Below are 27225 nucleotides of genomic sequence, written 5' to 3'. Positions count from 1 at the left end.
TAGAGAACTACCAACACTACAAGAATTTCTAAGTTTCCTCGAGATGAAATTTACTGCATTAGAATCATCTAAGCGCAAGCAAGAGCCACCTAAAACATTCCAGCACCCTCAAAAACCAACACCAGCAGCATATCCTAAAGTATTCCAGAAATCGCATTTATTTAAATCATTCGCTAGCAACTATAATAATTCATCGCAAAACGGAAAAGGTATCAATTACACAACGCAAAATTGTCCAATATGCAACAATAATCATGGAATAATATATTGCAATAAATTCGCCGAATCTCAACCTAAACTGCAATTACAAACAATTACGAGGTTACAGCTATGTCAAAACTGCCTGTATAATCATAATGGTAATAAGTGTTTTTCCACTAAAAGATGCCGAGTATGCAATGAGAACCATCATACTTTGGTTCATGAAGCGTTCGCACAGCGGACATCCCAAAATACAGCTAGCACAGCAAGCCCCGAAAATCAACTGAAAAATAGCTCTCACGTGTCCCTGGATGATACACAGGAAATTTTATTAGCAACAGCTCAAGTTTCAGTTCAAGCTGCAGATGGTTCATCATTAATCATGCGTGCTCTCATAGATCAAGGATCACAGACTTCCCTTATAACCGAAAATGCAGCTCAGAGACTCGGTCTGCCGCGTCAGCATTGTAAGGGAGTGATTTTAGGTTTAGGCGCGAAAGAGAACACGTGTAAAGGCTTTATGAACATACAAATATTTTCTCAATACAGCGATTATTCATTAAATACAGGAGTTTTTATAATGAATCATGCGGTGAACAATCTACCAAACAAATCATTCAGCAAACCAGCGTGGTCATTTATTAACGACATACAGCTAGCCGATCCAGAGTTTTATCGACGCCGACCAGTCGACTTATTGTTAGGTGCAGATGTCTATTCATCGATTATCATGGAGGGAATTATTAAGCAAAGCGAATCTATTCCTGTAGCGCAGCAAACACGCCTTGGGTGGATTTTATGCGGCAACGTAAAGTCATACCAATGTAACGTTGTCATGGTCGACGTGGATAGCCTTCAAAAATTTTGGTCAATCGAAGACATTAACGAAAACATAGATATATCACAAGAGGATTATCAATGTATTCAGCAATATCAATCAACAACAACTCGTCAGTCAGATGGAAAATACGTTGTTCGTCTCCCTTTACATCCAGACGCAGATGAAAAGCTAGGATTATCAAAAACAAAAGCATGCGCTCAATTTTATCAATTAGAACGTAAGCTACAAAAAGACGACAATTTATTCAATAAATATAAATCATTCATAAACGAATACAAAGAATTGGGTCACATGCACTTAACAATAGCGCGTAACATGAAACCTGCCTACTACATGCCGCACCACGGTGTACATCGAGCCGATTCGAGTACTACGTCATTACGAGTTGTGTTTAATGCATCCGAAAAAACATCGACGGGTGTAAGCCTTAATGACGTCATGTATAGAGGTCCGAATTTACAGCAGGATATCTTATTATTAATTTTAAATTGGAGACAATATCCTTACGCATTTATAGCAGATATCGAAAAAATGTTTCGACAGATTTTAATTTCAAAGCAAGATCAACGTTATCAGCAAATAGTTTGGCGCGAAAATCCGAATCAACCACTCAGAGAATATACTTTGTCCACTGTTACGTATGGTACAAAAGCAGCGCCCTTTTTAGCAATGATGACGCTCAAGCAGTTAGCCAAGGACGAATGCAACCGTTACCCGATAGCAGCGAGGGTGTTAGAAGAACAATTTTACATGGATGATCTTCTTAGCGGTGCATTTGACATCATATCAGCGAAGCAATTACAAAGAGATCTCATCGATTTACTCAAATCGGGAGGATTTAATCTCCGCAAATGGTCAGCGAATGAGTCATCATTATTAGAAGACGTTGATAAAGCAGAAAACCTAGCAAGCGATACGTACAATTTTAAGCATCAGGAATCAACGAAAGCACTCGGTCTTAGTTGGAATGCACGAGATGACAATTTTAAGTTTATGTGCAAACTATCTCCGCAATCCGATTTACAGCCTACGAAACGAGAACTACTAGGAGAAATATCAAAGATATTCGATCCTCTTGGTTGGTTGGCACCAGCAGTAGTTCAACTAAAACTATTATTTCAAAGCGTATGGTTAACTAATTTAAATTGGGATGACGTCATACCGGACAAAATTAACCTTGAATGGCAAAAATTAAGAGCAGACATAGAGAACATTGGAAATATCGAAATCCCGAGATGGATTTGCAGCGGGAGAGACGACCGCATCGAATTACACGGTTTTTGCGATGCGTCGTTGAAGGCATATGCATGCGTAGTATATGCACGGATAGTGCGTAAAGATCAAACGCACATATCACTTTTAGCCGCCAAAACGAAACTTGTCCCCGTCAGCAAAACTAGCCCTTCGTCAAAGACCGAAGTATCATTACCGAGACTAGAGTTAAGCGGTGCACTTTTGCTCTCGAAACTTATGATAAAGGTCAAGCAAAGTTTAAGCGATCGCGATGTACAAATGTTTGCGTGGTGTGACTCAACAGCTGTACTTGGATGGCTATATGGCGAGCCCAGCCGCTGGAAACCTTTCGTCGCAAACCGAGTGATTAAAATAACAACAACTTTACCACCACAGACTTGGCGTTATGTTAAATCTAGCGATAATCCCGCAGATTGTGCTAGCCGTGGCATGAGCATCGCGCTTTTAGAAAAGCATGACCTATGGTGGAAAGGGCCCACCTGGCTACTCAGTGATATTAAACATCAGCAACAATTAACGTATGATACTAAATTAGAAGCAAAGAAAATGTTATCAAACGTAGTTACAAAGAATAATAATATTTCAGCGAACTTTATTAGCGATTTTATTGACAAATACAGCAGTTTTACATATGCGTCACGAGTACTAGCATGGATATTGCGAATATCCTCGTCCGTAACAAAACAAAATTATTTAACTATACAAGAGTTGCAAAATTCACAATTAAAAATTATAAAAGCTATACAATATTTAGAATTTAGTGAAGAAATAAATGATTTAAATAGCTTAAGTAGAGTAGATTCAAAGAGCAAGTTATTATGTCTTAATCCATTTCTAGACGAAGAAGGTTTATTAAAACGAAGCTTGTCTAAATTCGAGACCCCTATCTCCTCTATCTGAAGACCCTGATGACTTAGCATATCTCACACCTTCCCACTTTTTAGCGAGCGGTCCAATTTTAACAATCATAGAAACTGAGAGAGATGAGAGAACGAGGTGGCAATTGACGCAAAAAATATTTAGTGATATTTGGAAACGGTGGCGAGCTGAATATTTAACGTCATTATCAGCCAGAAGCAAGTGGAAAACATCAAAGCCTAACATCAAGTTGAACGACATAGTGATTATACACGACGCTCTTCTACCTCCAGGAAAATGGGCGTTGGGTCGTGTGATTGAATTACATCCTGGATCAGACGGCTACGTCAGAGTCGTAAGCGTAAAAACTAAGACGGGTATTATCAAGCGACCGGTTATTAAATTGTCCATTCTTCCTGTTAACACAGAAGAAACAAATCAGCAAAAGCTACAGAATCATACCAGCAGCTTAGCACCAGCAAGCACCCCGAAAAAAGCGCATTCCAATTAAATCATTTCATATAAACTTATTATCTAGCGTTCAAATAAACATTATTTATTTTAATGCTCACGTCAGCTACAAACGTAATATTATACAGTAACAACTTCAATATAACAAGATTAAACGTCGACAAACATTTTATATTCTTCAATAAATTAACATAGCTGTTGAAGATGGATAGAAATTAATTAACTACGCCAATAAGCAACCAAACTTCAAAATTTATTAATAATTAATTATATCAATCATCTGGATATCATCAGCTTTATGAAACTTTAAAAAGTAATATTCATTGTAACATCGTACTATACAAATAAGGCACGGTTGTAAACAATTGGAGTTCCATGACCGCATGTTACTGAATCAGCATTTCGATTCAACGAGGCGCACGCGACCAGGCCTTATCAATGGTGTCAGATATATTATTGCGAATACATTGTCTGAGATTAAAGCTAAATATTCATGATTAATTCACATAAGCAACACACTTATAAGATAAATATTGAGCCGGAGGTGTATCCGAAATCCAACCGATTCAGCATTTTATAAACACCGGTACCCATCAAATTTGGAGCTGGCAAAAAAGCTACAACGACTCCCTGCTAGCTCTCGGGAAGCGCATTCAGGGGATAGCAGCAGCAGCAGGCCTATGGTGTGCGTGGCGGCCGGCGGCGGCGAGCGCCCTCCGCGGCGCGAGCGCCTGCCGCGTACCAGCGCGCAGCGTGCCATCAGTGACCCATGTGTTAGTTTTAGTGAAAAGTGTGTGAGTGTAATGTGCGTGAAACAAAAAGCAGAGCAAAATGTGTGTGAAACAAAAAAGCAGAGCAATGTGTGTGTGCGTCATTCAGTGAATCAATAAAAGACAATTCCCTATTTTAGAAAAGTGTAGCCTTAAGATCGATATCTGATGATTGTCGGGCATCATTTGTTAATAGCTTTTAAGAATATTGTTTTCACCTTGTAATAGGTTAGCTCATCGTCATATCTATCATAGCTTTCATTTCCATCACTCTTGTTGCCCGGGAGCATGTACGGTGCAACCGCACAGAGTGCAAAATCATCATTTTTGTATATCACAGCATTTTCATATTCATATTCATTAGCGTTAGTTTACATTAAAACGTCGCGAGCCGCGTACGTATGTAACTCATTACAGCATAGCAATAAAATCATATTATTTAGCAGCTTAGTTTTATTAGTAGCAGCAGCATCCCAGGTGTACGAACCATAGTCCGTACAATCGTATAGAATAAATGCAACATGCATTCGTAAATTAGGTCACGACTTCATTCAAATGAAAAAAATTAATTAACTTTTTCTCATTATCCCTGACCGTTCTTATAAGCCAGTTTTATGCAAAATATTCCAATACAGAAATTTAATGAATTAAATTATAATAACTAACAGTATAAGTAATACATATTACGTTATTATATGAAATCTATAACCCATTTACGGTTATTTCATAATTCAAAGCAATTGTGTTATTACATACATTAGTGACGCACATGTTTACACAGGAACCATTTGTTATATTGATTTCAAAGGAGAAATTATATGGTAGGACGGGCGACCCTCAAATGTAAAGAATTCCTAATATCAACAATTGATTGATTGAACTCTTTGTGAGAGGTTATATGCTGCTATTTTTATAATAAATTCAAATGGGGTACCATTTGAATTTTAGTTTTAGTTTTAGTTTTTCATACTTATTTTTATGAATTTGATATTTTCTTTACCTTTGGCATACAACCTTTCTGTATTCTGTATAACATCATTATGCATTCACGCAAGATTGTTTTTGGATTCGAACAAAAGTAAAAGTAAAAGAATAGTCATAACGTTTTAATGAATTCCCACGATACTATTTTCCCCTGTATCTGTATGCGCATAAAATTCAAAGTATGCAATTATAATAACAATGTGCGAATACGACAATCTTTATTCCACACAGAACAAGCGTAGCCCTCCTTGAACTTTCCGGTTTACAAACTTATAAAAAATGTCATTAAATATCGTCATCTCATGCATTGACCTACTTAACTGCCGAACTGGATTCCGTTGTGTATTTCATATGAAAGGGCAAAATATGTGCGATTTGATAACATTGAATTTTTTTATCGTACTTAACATTTTGTCGAGCAATTTTGACGAGATAATTTACTGGTGGTTAGAATGTGTGACTAATTTTCCGTGCATTTAGAAAACAATGTATTTTATAGCTAACTCGCTAATTTAAACAATAAACTCGGGCCTGAGGCACAGTATTTCTAATGTCACTTATGGAATATAGTTTTAAAATCAGTGTCGCCAACTTTAAATTATCTATTGTTGCCAGTTTCACGACATAGGTATACATAATATTATTATGTTATTAGCCGATTCTCAGTGACCAAAAAACTATAATTTACAATAGCCAAAATAAAAAATATACGAGACTATAGTATGTAGAGTATCTTAACAAAATTATACATTTTTAACACATTTACGAGGGTAGGGCGAAAATTTAAGCCGTAACAATTGGAATACAATATACTCAATTGAAATAAAATTATACATTTTTGATATTCTTTTATAAATACAAAGAATGTTTTTTATTAACATTTTAACATACCTACATAACTTAACAAACAAAACTGAATACTATTGAGCCTATGATCTATATATTTTCATCATTTCATCATCCTGTCAAGAAACGTACCTTAGAGTCAAAAAAGGAAGCATGGAAGTCTGGCGTAGTGCCCGCCACGGAAGCCAAATGTAGCGTAGTATTGGCCATATTGGTCAATGTGACTAGACGAGTGTGCGGCTCGGCGAGGGCGGAGCGCCCGAACCGGAGCGCCGGCGGCCAGAGGGCCACGCCCTCGACGCTCTCGCCGGCGCTCTTGTTGCTCTCCACTGAGATTGACTCTGCCCCCCATTCCTGTGAATTGGTAGCATGAAAGGAACTGTGTTGCTGGTGCCATAATGGTGTATTTTTTGCAAGTTATGTTTACAGGCACTGGGCAGTGGTAACCACTTAACATGAGGTGGCCCATCCGCCCCTTTACTTGGTCTGCCATAAAAATTCATTTGCATTTAACATAAAAAGAGTAACTACCAAGTTTGCTAGCTCTTTTCTTAAGTTAATGCTTTCCAAAATTGTGGTAAATATTATAATGTTTGATGTTTTAAAAAAAGCTTCTATCATAACTTTAGTTGAATGAATAAATGTGTAAGTTTGCCTACCATTAAAACAGTGTGAAAAAAAATGAGTGTAGATTAGACCTATGATATTGTGATATTATGGATTTAATTCAAAACTAAGGTATATTTTAAAACAGTAGTGATAAATGAGCGAAGATACAATTGAAAAATGTAAATATAAAATTCCATTGCTGAAATGTTGTTTATCATTCAAAGAAAAATGTAAATAGAGTTTGAGATCAAAATCTTCTAATATGAATTGTAAATGTATAACAAAATACACTACCACACCACCTCAGTCCTCCATATACATATTTTTAAAGGATCCTATGCAATATCCATCTTGATACTTTTATTCTCCCTACAGATATGTATCAAAGAAGTTATTTTTAAAATAATTGGTAGAAATGTATCTTGCAATAGCAAGGTAGTTAACAAGTAAAAAAAGTTAAGTTAGTTAGTTGTTAAGTAACAATATAATACTGACAAATCAAGAACAAATTGCAATGATTTTGCTAGTCAGGCAGTCATAGGATACATTTGATAGAATTACTGCCTCTTTTGTATGTTTCTTATCTATACTTAATATTATAAAGCTGAAGAGTATTTTTGTTTGAATGCGCTAATCTCAGGAACTACTGGTCCGATTTGAAAAATTATTTCAGTGTTAAATAAATAAATAAAATCTTTATTTGAATTCATACATAAGTTTGTCATATTGGATTGGGGTTCAGGCCCCCTTACTAGGTATAACCTGTATTAAGGGGACCTGAACCCCAATCCAATATGACAAACTTATGTATGAATTCAAATAAAGATTTTATTGTGTTAGATAGCCCATTTATCGAGGAAGGCTATAGGCTATATTACGCTAAGACCGCTAGGAGCGGAGCCAGGCGGGTGAATCCGCGAAGCGCAGCTAGTCTTAGAATAAGAACAATGATCAGTGGTTACTGGTTTTCCTGTTCAAGACAATAAATCACTTGGTTGGACACCTCCGCATATCACAAAGGTTACCAGGCTTCATTTTTTAAAGATAAAATGTTAAGATGGCAATCATATGACCTTACTGAGATTTTTCTAAATAAAATGTAAAATATACTTTTATATTTTGAGTGTAGGTTTTATAATAGCAATTAGAGATGAAATAAATGTATGTTATTCAGTGAAAATTATTCTTTTAGGATCTTAGCTTTAATTATACATGAAATGATTACTCATTTAGATTATAGATAATGAAGATCTTATCACTTTTAATTTTTGTTTGTATACAATTTTGTATGATTATTTATAATTAATTAAATGATTACTTATTTTTATTTTTTATAACATTTAGATTGAATGTATGCAAAGTAGTTTCTTGATTCAATGTTACACCCAACAAGTGTTGGTCCATATTTTAGATGAAAATCAACTGAAAGATTATAAACCATTCTCAAATATGTTGTTACATGTAATGTTAAAATTTAATTAAAATAATTTTATGTACATTTATAAAATATAATGGAACACACCTTTTTTCATTATATTATAATTATGTTTTACTCACTTGAAATGCAATGCCGTCTGTGAGAGAATCCTGAACTGATGTACCTGTGACAAATATTAAATGAGATAAGTTCAATGATCAACCTCTTACACACAAGCCCATTGATACTGAATGGAGTAAAATCAATTCCCATTTACCTATTGTTCAGTGAACAATACTACCCAAATTAAGAATAAAAAAGTAATTCTGATAGTACCTAAGCTTTCAAAAACATCATTTTTAGGAATTTAGTAAATATCATTAAGTATATTACTGGGATGATAACACGCGAAAATGATAACATCTACGACATATTATTACAAAGTTATTCAATAATTGTACGTCGCTCTTGTACGCAAGTCAAGCGGCTGCGCGCGGCATGCGCGGTGCACAATGCATCCGCCTTGTTGCATCTTTACCGCCAAAACGACTCATTTCTATCATCAACGCTGATAATTTTATGTTACAATTTTGTAGGGTAAAAAGAAAAATAATCAGGCCCCAGTCAAAAATAACACCATTTCCCATTCGATTACTTTCGAAGTTCTCCTAGCAATTTTAACACATCATTTCCCTTGTAGATAATAATAAAAATTTCAGCAAATTCAATGAGAGATGGGATTGGGTCTTGGGAATATAGACATTATTTATCAAGTGAAATCGATTTTACCATGGCTCTTTCCCTGTGCCGTCAGCTTTGAGTTTAGGGATATATCCAGTAGACATGGGTAGGTAATGCGTGTAATAGTACAAAAGTAATATCACTTTGACACGTAATGCAACATCACGCATTACGCATCAGTTACAAACATCACTCGCATCACTCACTTTTTTTTATTTTGTTGTACATTTGCTTGCTTTCATTACAATTATTAACAAACAACATAAAGTACGTGGCCAAGTATGAAGGAAAATCAACTACATTTTTTAAATACAGTGTAAACTCTATATAACGTCACTTAAGGGACCGTGCATTTTTCGACGTTATAGAGAGTGGTCGTTAAATGGAGAGAAAGGGAAAATTGCATGATTGGTCCAGAGACAGGAATATTTTTTTGACATTGCCTATGAAACCATGTTATCATCGCTTGATCAAGGTCTTCATATTGAGGTTTCTTCATTTTTTTGGCAGATCGTCCATCTTCTTCGGCATGCAGAATTTTTTCTTTATTTTTCTACGACTGCATTTCTGAGAATCTTCGGTATGTCAGTAAAAAAGAATGTAAACAACTACATTTTCATTGATTTCGGCAACTTAGTCAGTACTTCCTAGTCCTAGTTCCTAGTTGTAATGTCTTATTGTGGTCGTTAATTAGAGTGAGCGTGATGCTATATGGAGTGTATTATTGTATCTAGACAACAATATAAACCAACCAAAGTCGAGAAATCTTGACGTTATACGGAGTTTGACGTTAAATGGAGTGTCGTTATATAGAGTTTACACTGTATTTACTTAAATTGTAATTTTACGATATGTAATAACTAATAAGTATTGCAGTTATTATTGCTATTTTTCAATATGATCTGTAATACTTCACGTATATCACCTTAAACATTACTCGGTCATCATTTCATTAAAAATCGATCGGGTAATGTGTGATGTTACGGAGTAATATCACTTCCGTGGAAGAGATGCGTGATGTTGCATTACTATTTGACGTACTGTTTTGCGCATGTCTAATATCCAGCGATGTCAATAAAAATACGTAACACCACAAAATTTTCCGATACATTTTGTCGCTTAAAATCATACTTAAACACTAATTATTATCATTTCAACATAACATTAGTTCATTAGAGCACAGTGCAACATTTATCTCATTACAATCACAAGATGTGCGTTCAATGTTCATAGAAGAATTTGAGACGAAAACTCAATAGAGGTAGTCAATACTTCATTCAAATAGTCACAGCTATAGACAAGTCGAAATGTATGATTATATGATGTAACAGTATACATAAATGCTTTTTGACATTACAGGGAGAGTTTAAATGATAATCTTTTTCGGATATGTTATATTTTTTCATAAAAGCACATATGTATTTCTTTTGTTAATTTATATGGGACTTTTAATGCTTATTGAAAAAGAATATGCTATATTTTCTTATTATTTAAATCTTATTTCATCGTAAATGCACCTAAATTGTCATCTGTCATTTGTCAACATTGACATTAAATTACATTAATTTTGTGGCAGTGAAGCTCGCAGTCGTAGACAGACCCCGTTTTCCAATTACAAAGCATAATGCGACTCAGTGCCGCACAATGCCGAATTATGCTGATGCTTATTTTGCTTTGGAACATGAAACGCACCAGCAGGTTGCGCTAAGTTCAGTGTTGAAAAAAAAAAAATATTCATAGAGTTAGCAATAACCAAATTAATGTGTAAATAAAGTGGTATAAGTACATAATAATTGGTTGAAAAATATTTACGGTTATTTTAAGTAATTTGGATTTTGATTATTTCATTAACATTTTTTTCAATGTTTGTACCTTCATCCATACTTATATTTATTTTTTTAACACAATTTGAATTAACTTTCATTATTTCGAAAAAACTACAATGAAACGAAAGCTTTAAATTTTTTTCCAACAATTAATAATTACTAACGATAAATCGATTGCACGCATCAATTCACGCGCATTACTTTTTCTAGTGCTCGATTGTGCGAAGCGTTGCTGTAGTTGGAACATTCAACGTTAAGCATTATGCCGCATAATGCGCTCTAGTGCTGTAATTGGAAAACGGGGAAACCAACTCGCAGTGAAGTTTGGATTGGGAAGTTAAGGGCAAAGAGTAAAGTAATACATATGGGGAAGGGATTGGGAATCTGTATTGACGTTTCAAAAGTGCTTCTCGAAGAAGTCTCATTGAATAAATAAATGTTTGAGTTTGTTTTCTATTTCAAAAACCATTCGCTTCTGGCATTCGCCGGCTGCTGCCGCGGCACTAACTTAAATAACAATAAACAAGTTCTTAAAATATTCTGAATTTTAATAATATTTTATGGACTCTATATTTTATACGATCTGTTGATTCTATACGAGTCCATAAAATATTATTAAAATTCAGAATATTTTAAGAACTTGTTTATTGTTATTTAAGTTAGTGTAGCCAAATGTGGATGACCAAATCGTGAAACATTGACGATTTAACGGTCTGATCAAACTATGTTGGCCATTTTCCACAGTTAACTACTCACAGAACCTTAAAAATAAGAAAGGACTTTAAAAAACTCACCTCAAGGCGTACATTCTCACTGCCATGTCCTCGTGCATCCTCCCTTTTAGCTAAACGATGTCCAAAATTTTTGTTTCCTCGGATATACAATAGTGTCAACAAACATTGTAACATAACACTTCTATCGAACTACACATGCAAGAAGGTCATAAAGAAATGGTTACATACGCTGTCTTTTGAAGAAACCGAACAATTACTTAAAGGACCACTGAGCTGACACACACTATAACAATATGCCTTCACTCACAAGCAATGACACACACACACAAACACACACTCACTCACACACACACACGTGAACACACACACACACACACGTAAACACACACACACTATCACGAACACGCGTGCTGCAAACCGCAAAATAATGTACTTTGTTTTTCTTTTATTTTTTTTTTTAATTAATTGTATTAACTTCCATTACATTAGATTATTTACCTACTTGTTAACTTTCTACTGTCCATAACATATGTACATAACCAAGAAGCGCAACTCAGGGTCCCAAGACACAAGTATTTCACTTAGTTTGGGACCCACTGTCGTACATTAATTGTAAATCATATAATGGACAAATAAATTTATTTCATTTCATTTCATTTCATTTCATTTCATTCATTTCATTTCATTTCATTTCATTTCATGAAATGCGACCATTTCGTGAAATGATCAATCATTTCATGAAATGAGCAAATCTACGATATGGCCACAACAGCAGCTTTGCAGCAAGAAATTGTCAAAAAACTAGCCCGTTTACGAGCACCTTTAGCTATGTCTGCAACACGTCTGCAAGATAAAAATTATTTGATTTGTATATTATATTTAAACATATCTAATCAAAAGTAGTTTCATACAGTGTATCAACCATGTATCAACATAATTATTTCACAAATCGACTTAGATCATTGTTAGAACATTTGCCAGCGTACTCCATCCATTACTTTACATTACATTAATGACAATTAATGATCTATCATCTAAGCAAATCGAATATTCTTCAGTATTTTTTTAAATATTTTTTTTTGTAATGGCAAAACCATATTGTCAAAAAAATGTGTTGCCATATAAATTACGTCTGTATTTTACGTCTGTCAAATTTCCAAATAAAAATAAAAAATAACTTTTCTGATTTCTCATCGCATGTTGATAGTGCTATATTTTTATCCTAGGCATATTATTTCTTTTACTAGGTATAAGATAAAATTTCAACATTTCGCTTTTGCGTGAGCTTCTAAGAAGAATCATGGAAAACAATGGTTTGTGTAAATAAACATATTTTCTGCGTATTGTTTATTTGCTGTGCTGAGAAATTCATAAAAAGATATATTATTCAGTATCAGGGGATGGTGATGATGAACGCAACGCTGCAGGAGATGGAGATGAATCAATGGCTGAAGAAAATGATAATGATACCAACGATGAGGAGGATTTTGATATATCGCTTGCGGCATCTCATTCGGTAAGTCCAAAACAATGTATTTGAGTTGTCTTTTTAAAGCGCCGGTTCACATAAATTTACGGCGTAAAAACCCTAGTATTAATGTAGCCGATAAATTTGGCTGTGATCTGGTAAATTCGAGAAAAAATATTGCGATTGTACCAATTGAACCTTATCAGAATCTGCTATTATTATTATAAATTACTCCGATCCGTTATTTTTAGGTCAATATATAAATTCAACCACTACTATGAAGCTTAATGTTAAATATTATTTTTAAAATATTACAGTACATGGGAACAGGGCTTGTAGCAGTCAGTGGCCGTTGTGTACTAGAGCCAGGATGGACGGGCAGAGTCCCTGTAACTGCGCACCATGGGATCGTGTTTCCCGGAGAGATTGTTCCTATGCTGCTCACTAACCCGCAGGATGCTGCTGTGCTAGCTCAGACGTTGGCTAATGATAAGCTGTTTGGATTGCTTTGTCCTGAGTAAGATTTTTATATACTAGTTGATAAAGTTGACCTATGTGACTTTGTTCTTTATAAATAAGATTTTTCCTGTACTTTTGAAGATTATATGTAATATATATAAACAATATATAATTTATAAAGTATGATGTAATAATTAGTATTTACTTGCTAATAATTCTTTTACACTTTTATTATCATGTTTTTTCTTCACTGATTTGAGCAAAGGCGGTGTGAATAAAGACCAGATAAACTGAATAATATTAATATTTCCATTAAAACTCATCTGCTACTTCTCTAAAGCAAATTTGTTTTTGTGTAAAAATTGCTAAAATTTTGCAAGCAGATCAACAGATCAGTTAGTCAGATCAGTCAACTATTTTATTCCCTGCAGAAATGAGAGTTGTCCTAAATAAAGTTTACTGAAAAAACTCTGCTCTGCGTAGCACCTGAAACATATGGATTTATGTCGAATCTTTTTATCATAAGTAGTTCTTTTATTGTATTTTTTTATTGTTGTGGTAACACTATTTTTATTTGTTTTAATATCTTTCACACTCCAAACATTTGTGTATCCATATAATAGGCTTTTACATAGAACAATATTAATTGTACTTGAATAATTTGTTTCTTATATAGTAGTATAAGCTGTTTGGAAGCTAATAAAATAAAATATTTTACAGCGAAAGCGGTACAGTAATATCTGGCTATGGGGTGCTCTGTGAAGTGTTTGAAGCGAGTGGAACAGATGTGGCCTCTCAGGTCCTCACATTCAAAGCAAGAGCCAATCACAGGTTTCGATTCCTTGAAATGCCGAAGTATCCACAGCCCATAGATATTTATCATAGGTATGAATTTTTTGTAATAAGTATGAGTTTTAGTTTGGTTTTCCTTTGTTGGTATTGTGGTGTGTGTATTTCATTTCTGTTTTATAGTTTGGTTTGTTTGTTTTTATATTTATATATTAGTAACCATACATACAGATTTACAGAGATGTGAAAACGCAGTAACAATTAGTTAACAGGCATAGCCAGAAACCTTTTTTTATAATATGCAGTGATAAATCAATATCCTATGGTTCTTAAACAACAACATTCTATGGTTTCTTTAATATTTTTATTTTTATACAAAATTATCATGGCTTTCCACAAATAAAAATTCACAACTGTTTTATTCACATATTATATTAATTGTTGCTATATAAATGAAAAAGATACAGATTGCAATAAAAGGTCCATTGGTATATTTGTGTGATGAACATAGATGGTTGTATAAGTATTTATTTAAAATTATATATGTATGTTTATCAGCCATTTGGTTTCCATTACACAAGCTTAGTATGTAATCAGATTGTGCCGTGTGTGTAGAATGTCCTGAAATATTGATTTATTGAATGCCAGGATGCGTATGATGGCTGTGCGCGTGCTGCCCGAGGTGCAGCTGGGCGAGCCGCTGCGGCCCGCGCGCCTGCCCAGCCTCGACCGCTGGCGGCGACAGCGCACGCAGTCAGTATCACGCTTTTAGATAAGAAACTAGCTATCCGCCCGCGGCTTCGCCCGCATTTTCAAAGAAAAACCCGCATAGTTCCCGTTCCCGTGGGATTTCCAGGATAAAACCTATGTGTTAATCCAAGTTACCTTGTATATGTGTGCTAAATTTCATTGTAATCGGTTCGCTTGAAAGAGTAACAAACACACACATACACATTCTCACAAACTTTCGCATTTATAATATTAGTAGGATATACGGGCATTTCTCCGCAACTCGCCGTCAAGCGCCTATTTTGCGTGAAAAAGGGAGGTGGGGGAAACCAGCTAAAAGTGAAAGCACCCGAGTTCCACCATGAAGCCAAGCAGCTGGTGAGGGGCTGCCGAAGGCTTCAGGGACCCGAGAGACCCCAGGTGTCTTGCCCTGCACTCCGCAACCCCCGTACATTCCATGATGACGTGGGCTGCCATTTCCTCGGACGCCATGCATGCTCTGCATAGCGGACTGACTGTGATCCCAAAAGCATATAAAGGATAAGAAAATATAGAAAAAAATGTTTATGCATTTCAAGCGAGTTATACCTGCATTTACATGAAAAAATGGAAAAAATGATTATTTTATGGAATTTGAACACAGTTTATTATGGCAATCACTCACACAATTATAGATGTGTATTAAACTGTTAATCTAAGCTAGTATAAATTTGTGTAACTTCAGTTCAAATCTTGAACAGGAGATAGCGCCATTTATTGAATACTTTCTTATTCCATTCAACAAATAACGCGATATGTAATAATAACCGACTAGAGTTTACAGATAATTTTGAAATAAAATAATGTGGCGGCTATGAACTGGGATGTAACCTATCCTATCTTTCAAGTTAGATCAAACTGCACACGGGGTGCAAATCCAATTTAATATTGGTTCAGTGGTTAGGGAGTCCAACGCGGACAAACGACACGTAATTTTTAACCGACTTTAATAAAAGGAGGAGGTTCACACTAATAAGGCGGGTATCTGTACTAACATTATTATTTTATTAATATTATAAAGCTGAAAAGTTTGTTTGTTTGAACGCGCTAATCTCAGAAACTATCATCACCATAAGATCAACAGGAGCGGAACAATGCGGGTGAAGCCGCGGAGCACAGCTAGTATTTTTTATATATACATAGAAAGATTTTATATGCAGGCTCGACACTAGGTTGCGCAACATGGACGCTGCACAGACCCCATGGCCGCTCTTCGTGTACGATATCTTCGATTACCACCGCATGCGGCAAACTATCCAGGAATACTTCAGCCATATTGTTAAAAGTATGTAATAACTTACCATTATTTTAACATACATGGTCTTACCACAAAACAATTTTAACACAGTCTAACTTTAAACCAGGGATCTGTCACTTTAATAGTTGTCTATGTGAAATACGACAAAACCAGATAAAAGAGAACCCGCGCTTAAACTCAAACAACTCAAAGTGAAATAATAATAATTTTCACAAATAATTACTATTTTAAAGCTCGTACTTTTAAATTATAGCGCCAATCCCAGAAGACCCGGTGTCACTTTCCTTCTGGACGGCATCGAACATGACACTTTCACCAAAGGAAAGGCTTGCGTTATTCATAGTGGATGATGCTCTGCTGCGGCTTCACATGGAGGTGCGACTTATACAAAAGGTAAGCTCCGACTGGCAAGTGCTGGGTTGAAAAAATAGGGTAAATAAAAAAGTTTAGTGTCCGTTAAGATGGCGAAAAGTGAACAAAATAGTCTTACTTATTGCTGATTTTTGTATTTTTTTTTCAATCATTATATGTACAACATTAGCTATGACGCGCTGATTTTCTCGGGGACAAATCCGAAGGCAAATACATATTGTACATATTTCTATAGCTCATCTGTTATTCTGATGTACATCCTCTATTACTGCAAAGTTTCATTAAAATCCTTCCAGTAGGTTTTTAGTGAAAGAGTAACACACATACATTCATCCAGCCCCACAAACTTTCGCAACTATTATATTAGTAGGATAAAAAACCATGGGCGTAGCTAGCCATGGGCACAGGGTGGGGCAAAAAAAAACCGGCCAAGTGCGAGTCGGAGTCGCGCACCGAGGGCTCCGAACAAACCTACTTTTTATTAAGTTGTAACTCTAAAATGTATGTTTTAGCAATTTTTCCTTTGCAGAAACAGCAGCCAGATCCAGGTGGAGCTTTGCTCGCAATCTTATAGTTTTAGACCGATATCTCGAAAACTATCCACTTTAGGGCAAAAGTTGCTTAGACTTTTTTGTAGAAAGTAAAATTTCGCATATTTTATACCATGTAATATTTTATGTGAAAAAAAAAAAATTGCAGAGCAGTGGTGGCTCAGTGGTGAGACCTCGGACTTCGAATCGATAAGTCCGGGGTTCGAGACCAGGCGAGCGCGCAGGAAATAAATTGATTTTTCGGACGGTGAAGGAAAACATCGTGAGGAAACCGACATGTCGAAGAATCAAAAGTTCGACGACATGTGTCATCCGCCAACCCGCACTTGGCCAGCGTGGTGGATTATGGCCTGTACCCTCATAGGAGGCCCGTGTCACAGCCGTTGGAACGTATAGGCCATAGGGGCTGATGATGATGAATATTTTTTGTAAAACTTACTATTTACGGTTTATGGCCTATTTGATGAACCGGTTGATCGTTACAATATTGGATTAATGAAAAAAATGCATGTATGTACATAGTTTTTAGGTCACTTTATTGTCTACAAGTTTTGTTTGAAATTTTTTTTTCTAGTACCCATATTTTTTGAGTTGTTCCACGTATAATGTAGAAATGCTGCCGCTCGGCGGGTAACGTGGCAGGCCAAAAGTTTTTTTCTAAGTTTTTTATAAAAACGAAGAAGAAATTTCCAATGCAAGTGTATTTTCACCGTTTCCGAAACGGCAAAATTTTTGATTTTTTTTTACTTCTAGAAAAATTTTAATAGATTTTTTTAAATATTTTCCTTAATTTTATTCTTGCATCTGAATATAAAATAACTACTCAATATTATTTAGTTATACGAAACATATGTACCTTGTACTATTTATCGCGAAACGTTAAATAACTCAAAAAGCATTAGAAAAAAAAGTTTCAAATAAAGTAATCTTAATAAATGGATTCATATGTATAATATATTAATGCCTATGCATTTCATTGATTAATCCAATATTTAAAGAGTTACTTGATGATTAACCGGCTCATTAAATAGGTCATAAATCGTAAACGGAAAGTTTTACAAAAAGTTGACAAGGTATAAAAGATGTAAAATTTTACTATCTACAAAAAATTCCTAATATGTTTTGCCTTAAAATGGATAGTTTCCGAGATAAGTATCGGCCAAAAACTTTTATGTAAGATTGCGAGCGTAGCTCCACCTGGATCTGTCAGCATTTTGTGCTTTTATGGTCAGTAACTTATCCTAAAACAAAAGTGAAATTGGATGGGAAATTTAGTGCGATTTTGGTTAAATAAAAACAGCTTTGAATGGGGTAACAGTACTACACTACTTTTTCTGGCACCAAAAGTGGTTTAAATCATGTAACATAGAAGCGCAAGCTTTTTGTTTAGATCGTTTTTTTTTGTGTCGCCTGACAAATTTCGAGTGAAAATTTTTTAACGGATATTAAGTTTTGTAGTCAGTACCTAGATAATTACGTTTTTTAGATTTGGTTAGGTACCTTCCAGGTCAGAGCCAGGGTGGGGCAAGTGCCCCACCCTGCCCCACCGTGGCTACGCCCATGTAAAAAACACTAACAGAATTAGATTAAGACGATAAACACGGATTTTACTATATAGTTTCATAATGACGTCAAATTAAAACATCTGTAATTTGTAACTACATTCTTGCAAATAAGCATAATTTGAATTTGAATTCTTTCGTTTCACGGAAATATTTATATTCCTAGTTGAGGCGATCGTCGTGTCTAAATTGTTTTTTATTTATATATTGTTTCCAAATAAACGATTTTTTATATTTTATTTACAGAACAATGTTTTGTGTTGCACATCGTGTTCCACCGAAATAGCAAAGCGGGAACACATCTTCGCCATGTCCAGTGAGGGGGTGCACTCCAATTATACTAATTTAGGTATGTTTACGTATTTTGTATTCTGTGAATTTATGTACATTGAATAAATAATTATGCTCTTACCAAAAAAATAACAATATATTTAAAGAAGAACTTAAACACAATGAAACTCTTGAAATGATTGTATTGTCACCGATACTTGTTAAGTATTAAAGTATGATAAAATCTAATTAGTCGGCTACGTGCAAACTTGTCAGTTACTTTTAAACATAGAGGTGAAGTTAATGAAAGCAAAAGGCAATTGCAATATTGTAATTTAAATCGATGTATATTTACAGTAATTCTGCCGTGTATGTTCTATTTCCACATGAGTGGGACCCAGACTGCTACCTAGTGGAACCCCAAAGGAGATGTTATTAGACTTATTGAGAAAACATTCTTCTTTATATTGTTGAGTCCTGTTTGCTAGATAGCTCTGAAACCAAAACAATGCACAATCTCTTATTTCTATTTATTCATGTTTCCGAAGCAAAATTCGTATAGGCACAGTGTCAAAAGCCTATTTGAGATCAATGGGATTTTTTTTGTGCAAGCTTTGCTTTTATCTAAGTGAGATGAAATTAAGTATTTAAGGTGGCTCAGGGAATCTTCCATTAGGATTGCTTTACGCGATGCAAAGTATACGTCAGACAATAGCATGTTAGATTTTAAGAATTTGATTAGCTTTTTACATATAATTTTCCAATATAATAAAGTCTCTAGTTACATTGCGAACTGAATATCATTCTTTATGGATAGGTGTAATCACAGGGTGTAATTATACCGTTTTCCTGGTTTTAGTTCGGTTTGTATTTTGTCTTTGATCGTTACAGATTATTTATTTATTAAATACTTTATTGTACTACCAACATGTATGTATGTTTACGATAAAAATATAAATAATTGTTGTGTAGGGGGTTACATGCACGACATAGTGACGGTGGTGAGCACCTCGCACACGGAGCTGAGCGGCCCGCCCTCCGCGGAGTACTCCTGGTTCCCGGGGTACACCTGGACCGTGGCGCTGTGTGCCGTGTGCACCACGCACGTGGGCTGGAGGTAATGGGGAACTCATACAAGTTAAAATAGACGAATTATTCCATTTATAAGTTAATTAACTAACCGGGAAATCGAGAAATAGTAGTAGAATAGTCGACTGAACGTCTCGTTAAATATTATTTTTTGAATAAATCACGTTTAAAATCCATTAAAGTCATCAACATACACACATTAACAAAGTTTTTAATATTTTTTTTTTTTTAAAGTTTACTTTACACACATCAACAAAGTCTAGGGATATTTGGTATTGCATTAAATATCTCAAAACCTATGGAGACTTTTGTGATATTGTAAATGGAACAATTATAGCTCATTTTAAGGTCTTTAGTAAAAAATAAAAACAATTCATGATTTTTTTTTAATTTTCATCAAAAATGTTAATTTACACGCTTTATAATATTAGCTTCACCTGTATGTTTGTATGTTTGTAACCGACTTCTTTGGGCGCGATTTGGACCCACTTTAAACGGCCAGATTTCGTTCAAACTTTGTAGATTTATTGAGGACCGATGACAATACACTAATTTGATAAAATTTTCTATTTTTTAGTTCGGTTTTCTATAAAAAGCGTGTTTTTTAGTTTTATTAAACTATTATTATTATTTATTTTCCTCACTAAGGTGGAAACTTGGATAGTTACTTCATTTCTTGTCAGAAAACTATATTTTTTAACTAAAATTAGCAATATGTTTCCAAATATTTAATTCTAAATAATCAGTGTTGCATTTACATTATTTTAAATGACGAATTCAAATATGTCTCTACGTATAGGTTCGACGCGCTCAAACGCAACCTACGCCCGCAGCAGTTCTATGGCGTGTGCCGCAACAACGTGGTCCCGTGCGAAACTCGCCGTCGCCCCGCGCTCGCCCCCGCCCCCGCCCCCCGCACACGCACCACGCTCATATACCAACTGCGTGAAGACCCACTTGACGATACTTAAGTTACTTCACCATTGTAGAACGTGTAACGTGAAGAAAACCCCCCTCCCCCTCCCACCTGCGACCCGTCTCTGCACTCATACAAACTGCGAGAAGACTCACTTGACATGACATATAGAGCAAAGAACCCCCCTTCCCCGCCCACCACCTCCTGTGACCCGCGTCCGCGCTCATATATACGAACTACGAGAAGACCCACTTGATACGTAGCTTACTTCATCATTGTAAAATATATAGTGCAAAGAACCACACCCTCCCCCGCCCCCTCCGCGTTCATATTATATGAACTTCGAAAAGACCCGCTCGATGATACTTAACTCACTGTTATAGATTAAGATTAAAAGGACTTAGCAGTTAGCACCCCCTTCCCCCTGCTCCCCTCCCCCGCGCTCATATTTACGAACTAAACGAAGACCCACTTGACGATACGTAGCTTCGATTTGCCCTCCTAATGACCCGCCCGTATTGACGGGCGGCGTTAGCTACCTACTGAAGAGGGCAAATCGCCCTGAACAGTACTCCCCAGACAGCCTCCAAACGGAGGCTGTGCCGTGTGACGTGAGATAACCTCTATCGGATACGTAGCTTACTTCATCGATTTAGAACATAATATAGAGCAAAGGACTTAACGCCTCCTTCCCCAGCCCACACTTTCTCCCCCCCCCCCCCTCTGCGATCATATTAACTACTTACTCATATTATTACTTACTTACGTAACTTTTGTCATTGTTGTAGATTATGTATAGCAAAGGACCCAGAATGGATCCTTGCAGCACCCCCAGTGCTGCCGAATTCAATGTTTTTGAGTTCCTGTGTTATTTGTAATGACGAACAGCTCTTTAATAGTAGTTTTAAGTGTCATAAATGTTTTGATGTTTTGTTAATTTTTGGCGGTGTGTTATTGTAATTATTCCTATGGCGAATTTTTTTAACTTGTCATTAAGGTTCATTAGCTTTATTTCCTATCAGAAAATGTTAGATGTAATACAATGTAATGCAACAACACATGTTGCATTTTTATATTCGTAATAAAATAAATTTATGTCTGTAATTTTCAGTATGAATGATGTTAAAATATGTAATTTATCTATTTTCATACATTCAATAAAATTGCATCTTTTTCCGAATACTTTGCTATAAATGCATGCTTGAACTGGTAAAATATAATGCCGATATTAATACGTATACACTAATAAATTTTCAAAATATTTTCAGTGACTATTACTTTTAAATAAATAAGTATCAACATTTAAGGGCGTTTTCACAAAGAGAGCATTAATATATGAATTAGATTCTTAACTTGCGGTAATCATGGTGTTTTAATGTCGTCTACTTATAAAAGTAGAACCTCTATAAGTCGAATATCAAGGGAGACGCCAAAAAATTCGAGTTAGAGAATTTTCAACTTATGGAGGATTTCGGCTTAGGCGGATTTCGATTCGACATAAACAGTTTGAGATTTATTCTTATCAATTTTGAAAGAGAGGTAAAATAAATAAAAATTCAACTTGCAGAGGTGACAAACATATTTTTATTTATTTATAAATCAACATTACTTCAAAATTCAAATCATTTTAAAATAAAAAATATATCGTTGTCTTATATATAAATAGCAGAAAATTCTTCTTTAGAGTTACCGGTTTGCTCTATAAAATTACGTAAGGTATTCAATGCCGTTCGCGCCTCTTGGATGGAAACCCATGGAGCGCATGTATAATTCACGTCTTCTATGTCGTCTAAATCATAAGTATCAGTTTTCTGAACTACTGAATCGATAATTGTATTATTTACGTCTTCTATGTCATCTAAATCATTAGTTTCAGTTTTCTGCGCTACTGAATCGATAATTGTATTATTCACGTCTTCTATGCCATCTAAATCATTAGTTTCAGTTTTCAGAGCTACTGAATCGATAATTGTATTATTCACGTCTTCTATGTCATCTAAATCATTAGTTTCAGTTTTCTGAGCTACTGAATCGATAATTGTATTATTCACGTCTTCTATGTCATCTAAATCATTAGTGTCAGTTTTCAGAGCTACTGAATCGATAATTGTATTATTCACGTCTTCTATGTCATCTAAATCATTTGTTTCAGTTTTCAGAGCTACTGAATCGATAATTGTATTATTCACGTCTTCTATGTCATCTAAATCATTAGTTTCAGTTTGCTGAACTACTGAATCGATAATTGTATTATTCACGTCTTCTATGTCATCTAAATCATTAGTATCAGTTTTCTGAGCTACTGAATCGATAATGTTGACACTTGCACTTTCCCCACAAACGTTTTTAAAAAAAAGGTCCTTTCTTTTTTTGAATTTTCCTAGCCATCCATTACTGGCTCTGAAATTAACGATTCCCAATGATTTAGAAAATATTTGGGCTTTTTCTTGTAACTGTGGTCCACTAACACTGATATTTTGGCTACGACACTGCTCAAACCATTTAAGTAAGCATTCCTCCAAGCCCGGATATTTTGCAATTCGTCGTCTTTTACAGGACAAACTTTGACCGTTTTGTATTTTTCTCTTGATATCTGATTCATTTTTTATTATTCTTGAAAGAGTGCTCATTGGTAGGCCAAATTGTTCAGCAACATCTTTCCTTTTTTGACACCTCTTGAAAGCTTCGAGCACTTCTAATTTTTCAGCAAGACTCAAAGTTTTTAGTTTACGTTTCACAGCACTCATGTTGACTGTTGCACTAATTGATGTGTATTGCAGTAGAACCAAACTACTTCTGACAGTATTTAAGTCGAAAGGAAATCAAAATTGAACACCTGACACCAAGCAAGCGTGTTTACGTGAGTCATAAATTTATTATCGTATTCTCCTAAAATGTTTTATAAGAAACAATAGTGTACTTACATTGTCGGCAAGTTCTTAAAGTCGGTAACTTATTTTTGTTCGAACAATAGAGGTAATAAATTCCTAATGATCAAGTTGTAAAGGTTGTAAAATAAAACGTTGCTTTGTTCGAGATAGGTCAAGGTTTTTGACTTATCGAGGTTCGACTTAACGGGGTTCTACGTATAATCTTTAGTATATTTCACCAGATATTGTATTTATTATTTTTTAAAAGAAAATATCATATTGAACATTTGTACATTACGTTGTACAGATACACTTAGATCTAAATATTTATAAGTCTATTATTAGATTGTGAATTATAATTTATTATATGAGATATTAATAGAACAATAAATTATCTATACTATTTTGTGTTTTATTTATTCATAGTTTAAAAAAAAAGTTGGCAAGTAATGGAAATTGCATGCTTAAATTCTTACGAATGAAAAACACAATGTGGAATCAAAACTAAGTCCATTGAATAAAAAGTTCTAGAGTGCGTGAGTTAGTAACGTAAGATGTTTCTTCGGAAACATGTCAAGAGTCCCTAGACCATTCAATTAAGTCAAATATCTTGGTGAAAATAATCATTTTGTCGACTATAATTTCTAAAAAAATTCACATTGTTCGGATTTTAATTTCATAAGTTAAATAAAAAAAATAAAATAAAATAAAAAAATCTTTTAAGTAACTATTTTAATAATGATTTTTGCAGTTAGTTAAAAAAAATTGTTTGTTAGATCTGTCAGCAATTTCAAATATTTTTAGCTTGGAAATTGACACTCAAGTTGACACTAAATGTTCCTCGATAAATGGGCTATCTAACACCGAAAGAATTTTTCAAATTGGACCAGTAGTTCCTGAGATTATCACGTTCAAACAAACAAACAAAGTCCTCAGCTTTATAATATTAGTTTAGATTTACCATTGAAACTTAAATTGTTTGCAACGTTAGCAATATTTTGCCACGATTTGCCGAATCTTATTTTCATCAGATCTGAAAAAAAAGCTCCAGGAGGCAAAAAAGGGAACCCTTGCAGGATCACTTTGTTGTCCGTCTGTCTGTCAACACCCTTTTTCTCAGGAACGAGTGGAGGTATCGAGCTAAAGTCTACAGTCCCTTGATGCTATGAAAAAATAAAACTTATAGCCAATGCTGCAAAGATACAGCCGTTTATGTTGAAAATTTTAGCAAATTTCGACATTCGTAGAGAAACCAAAACCTACAGGGTACTTTCCCATCAACACAGTCTTGAAATTTGGTACAAAGTAACGTCTTGTAACACAGATAGGAATAATTACGTAAAACAAGAATTTTGAATTACATTATGTAAAAAAAAAATTAAGCTCACAACCCCTTTACTCATGAACGTAATATGTACTACAACAAAAACTCAGGTCTATAATAGGGTTGTAACGGAGGCCTACTTAGCGGAGGCGGAGGCGGATGCGGAGGTGAAGAGGTTCGCCTCCGCGGATGCGGAGGTTAACGGAGGCGGAGGCGGAGGTGAAATTTGTTGGGAAAATTTATAATTATCGTCTACTTCTACAAAGTACTGGCAAATTTCACTAGTTTTCGGCTTCATCGCGTTATTTAAATAACAATAACTAATAATTACGCAAAAAATTACTTAAAACAATCACGGACGCGGTACCGAACGCTTTGAGAAGTTGATTCCTGTTATTCATTCACTCACACTCCCACCACCCGCTTGGCCGTGTTCCCGCGGCTTAAGGGTGCGTATAAAGCAAAATTACCAATCTTCTATTAGATGATATCAGATAAAACCAAAACTAAAAGTAATTACACAAAATGCTCTGACAAATATCTTGCAAATGTTTTAATATAATTGTTTATGAAAAAAAAATCATAATAAGTATTACCATGTCAAGTAGAAAACGTAAAATTAGAGCTAATTTGGTGATTTTTTTTTATCGAGTAAATTTTAATATTTTATGTTTTTGATTAAACAGAATCGTTGAACATATCATCTAGTTTGATATATATTTTATTTTTTAGATTTGGTCTTGAATATTACACGTATCATCTAATAGAAGATTGGTAATTTTGCTTTATGCGCACCCTTAAGCAAACGCTCGACCATTTCACTTGAAAACACGCAGCCGAGCGGCCGCGTCGCCTAGCGTCGCTCCTTGCGCGTTGTTTGTGATCGCAAATGAACTTCCGATATGACTCCGCATAAATTTTGCGGAGGCGGATGCGGAGGCGGAGGTTAAATTCTTTGCGGAAGTTCCGCATTAACGGAGGCGGAGGCGGAGTTCCGTTACAACCCTAGTCTATAATATCTTTACCCTATAATAAAATCAAACTACTATAACAACGCAATCCAGAAAATATAGCCGTATGCTGAAAATTTTCGCAAATTTCGACATTCGCAAGGGTATCATAACTCAAAACCTACAGGCTACTTCCCGTGATCGTGAACTCAGAATCTTGAAATTTGGTAGCACAGATAGAAGACATTAAAAATTGGATATATATTTTTCTTAGTGCTTAGTATATAAGCACAGACTAATAATAATATACTACACAGATATAAGCATTATTTTTCATGAATCGTATAATATTGAAATTGATAACAGCGCCATCTATTAGAAGAAGGCTGTAGTCATTGTTATTTTCAATTCTTCTAGTCACCACTAGATGTCACTGATATAAAATAAATTATATAGGATATTTATGTAGATGGCGCCACTAGATTTAATTATATAAATAAATAAAACTTTTTCGCTAAAGCAACATTATATTTAACATAAAAAATGAATAGTTCCCTTTTTTATTTAATATCACTGATTTTTGCTATCCATATTGTAATGTTTAACTTTTATTCCGTAAATTAAGTAATTATGAAATTGATTAAAGCGCCATCTATTAGAAGGAGGCTGCAGCCATTGTTATTTTCGATTCTTCTAGTCACCACTAGATGTCACTGATATAAAATAAATTATAGAGGATATTAATGTAGATGGCGCCACTAGATTTAATTATACATATATATAAATAAATAAAACTTTTTCGCTAAAGCAACATTATATTTAATATAAAAATGAATAGTTCCCTTTTTTATTTAATATCACTGATTTTTGCTATCCATATTGTAATGTTTAACTTTTATTCCGTAAATTAAGTAATTATGAAATTGAAAACAGCGCCATCTATTAGAATCTAGCAGTAATTCTTGTGCAATTAATTCTTACTAGTCATCGCTAGATGTGACAGTAATAAAATATAATTGATCTGATA

The 27225-nt window shown here is 34.8% G+C and overlaps 3 protein-coding genes across 4 annotated transcripts in view; 1 reads left to right on the top strand and 2 right to left on the bottom strand.

Moving 5' to 3' along the window:
- The window catches only part of Tmem131 (Transmembrane protein 131), a 50698-nt gene extending 40423 nt beyond the window's left edge, over nucleotides 1-10275 (bottom strand). The window contains exons 1-4 of the mRNA XM_089711124.1: nucleotides 10059-10275; nucleotides 9041-9089; nucleotides 8392-8435; nucleotides 6358-6579 (exon numbers count right to left, since the gene is read on the bottom strand). Coding sequence (XP_089567250.1) covers nucleotides 6358-6579; nucleotides 8392-8435; nucleotides 9041-9089; nucleotides 10059-10121 — 378 coding nt within the window. The 5' untranslated portion in view covers nucleotides 10122-10275. The remainder of the gene's footprint in view (nucleotides 1-6357; nucleotides 6580-8391; nucleotides 8436-9040; nucleotides 9090-10058) is intronic.
- A 2449-nt stretch (nucleotides 10276-12724) lies between these two features.
- Nucleotides 12725-21789, top strand: LOC149476717 (protein cereblon-like). 2 transcript variants are annotated; one of them, XM_089711321.1, is made up of 10 exons: nucleotides 12725-12865; nucleotides 12944-13068; nucleotides 13338-13537; nucleotides 14200-14364; nucleotides 14917-15021; nucleotides 16209-16321; nucleotides 16548-16687; nucleotides 19026-19128; nucleotides 20022-20166; nucleotides 20938-21789. In XM_089711321.1, the coding sequence occupies exons 1-10, from the start codon at nucleotides 12853-12855 to the stop codon at nucleotides 21107-21109; spliced, it is 1281 nt and encodes a 426-aa protein (XP_089567447.1). In that variant the 5' UTR covers nucleotides 12725-12852; the 3' UTR covers nucleotides 21110-21789. The 2 variants fall into 2 exon arrangements, with proteins under 2 accessions (XP_089567447.1, XP_089567446.1); XM_089711320.1 differs by having other exon boundaries at nucleotides 16197-16321.
- Nucleotides 21790-22676: 887 nt separating this feature from the next.
- LOC149476716 (uncharacterized) lies at nucleotides 22677-25352 on the bottom strand. The gene has a single exon (XM_089711276.1). It carries the CDS (start codon nucleotides 23799-23801, stop codon nucleotides 22707-22709), a length of 1095 nt encoding a protein of 364 aa, XP_089567402.1. The 5' UTR covers nucleotides 23802-25352; the 3' UTR covers nucleotides 22677-22706.
- Between the last annotated feature and the right edge of the window lie 1873 nt (nucleotides 25353-27225).

This window comes from Colias philodice, chromosome 26 (genome assembly GCF_061535455.1).
Source record: "Colias philodice isolate Cphi_HAF_F1 chromosome 26, ilColPhil1 Martin Lab GWU primary, whole genome shotgun sequence".
In the NCBI taxonomy this organism is placed as follows: domain Eukaryota; kingdom Metazoa; phylum Arthropoda; class Insecta; order Lepidoptera; family Pieridae; genus Colias; species Colias philodice.
The sequence above is the reverse complement of the archived record's forward strand: the minus strand, read 5'-3'. Positions and strand labels throughout refer to the sequence as shown.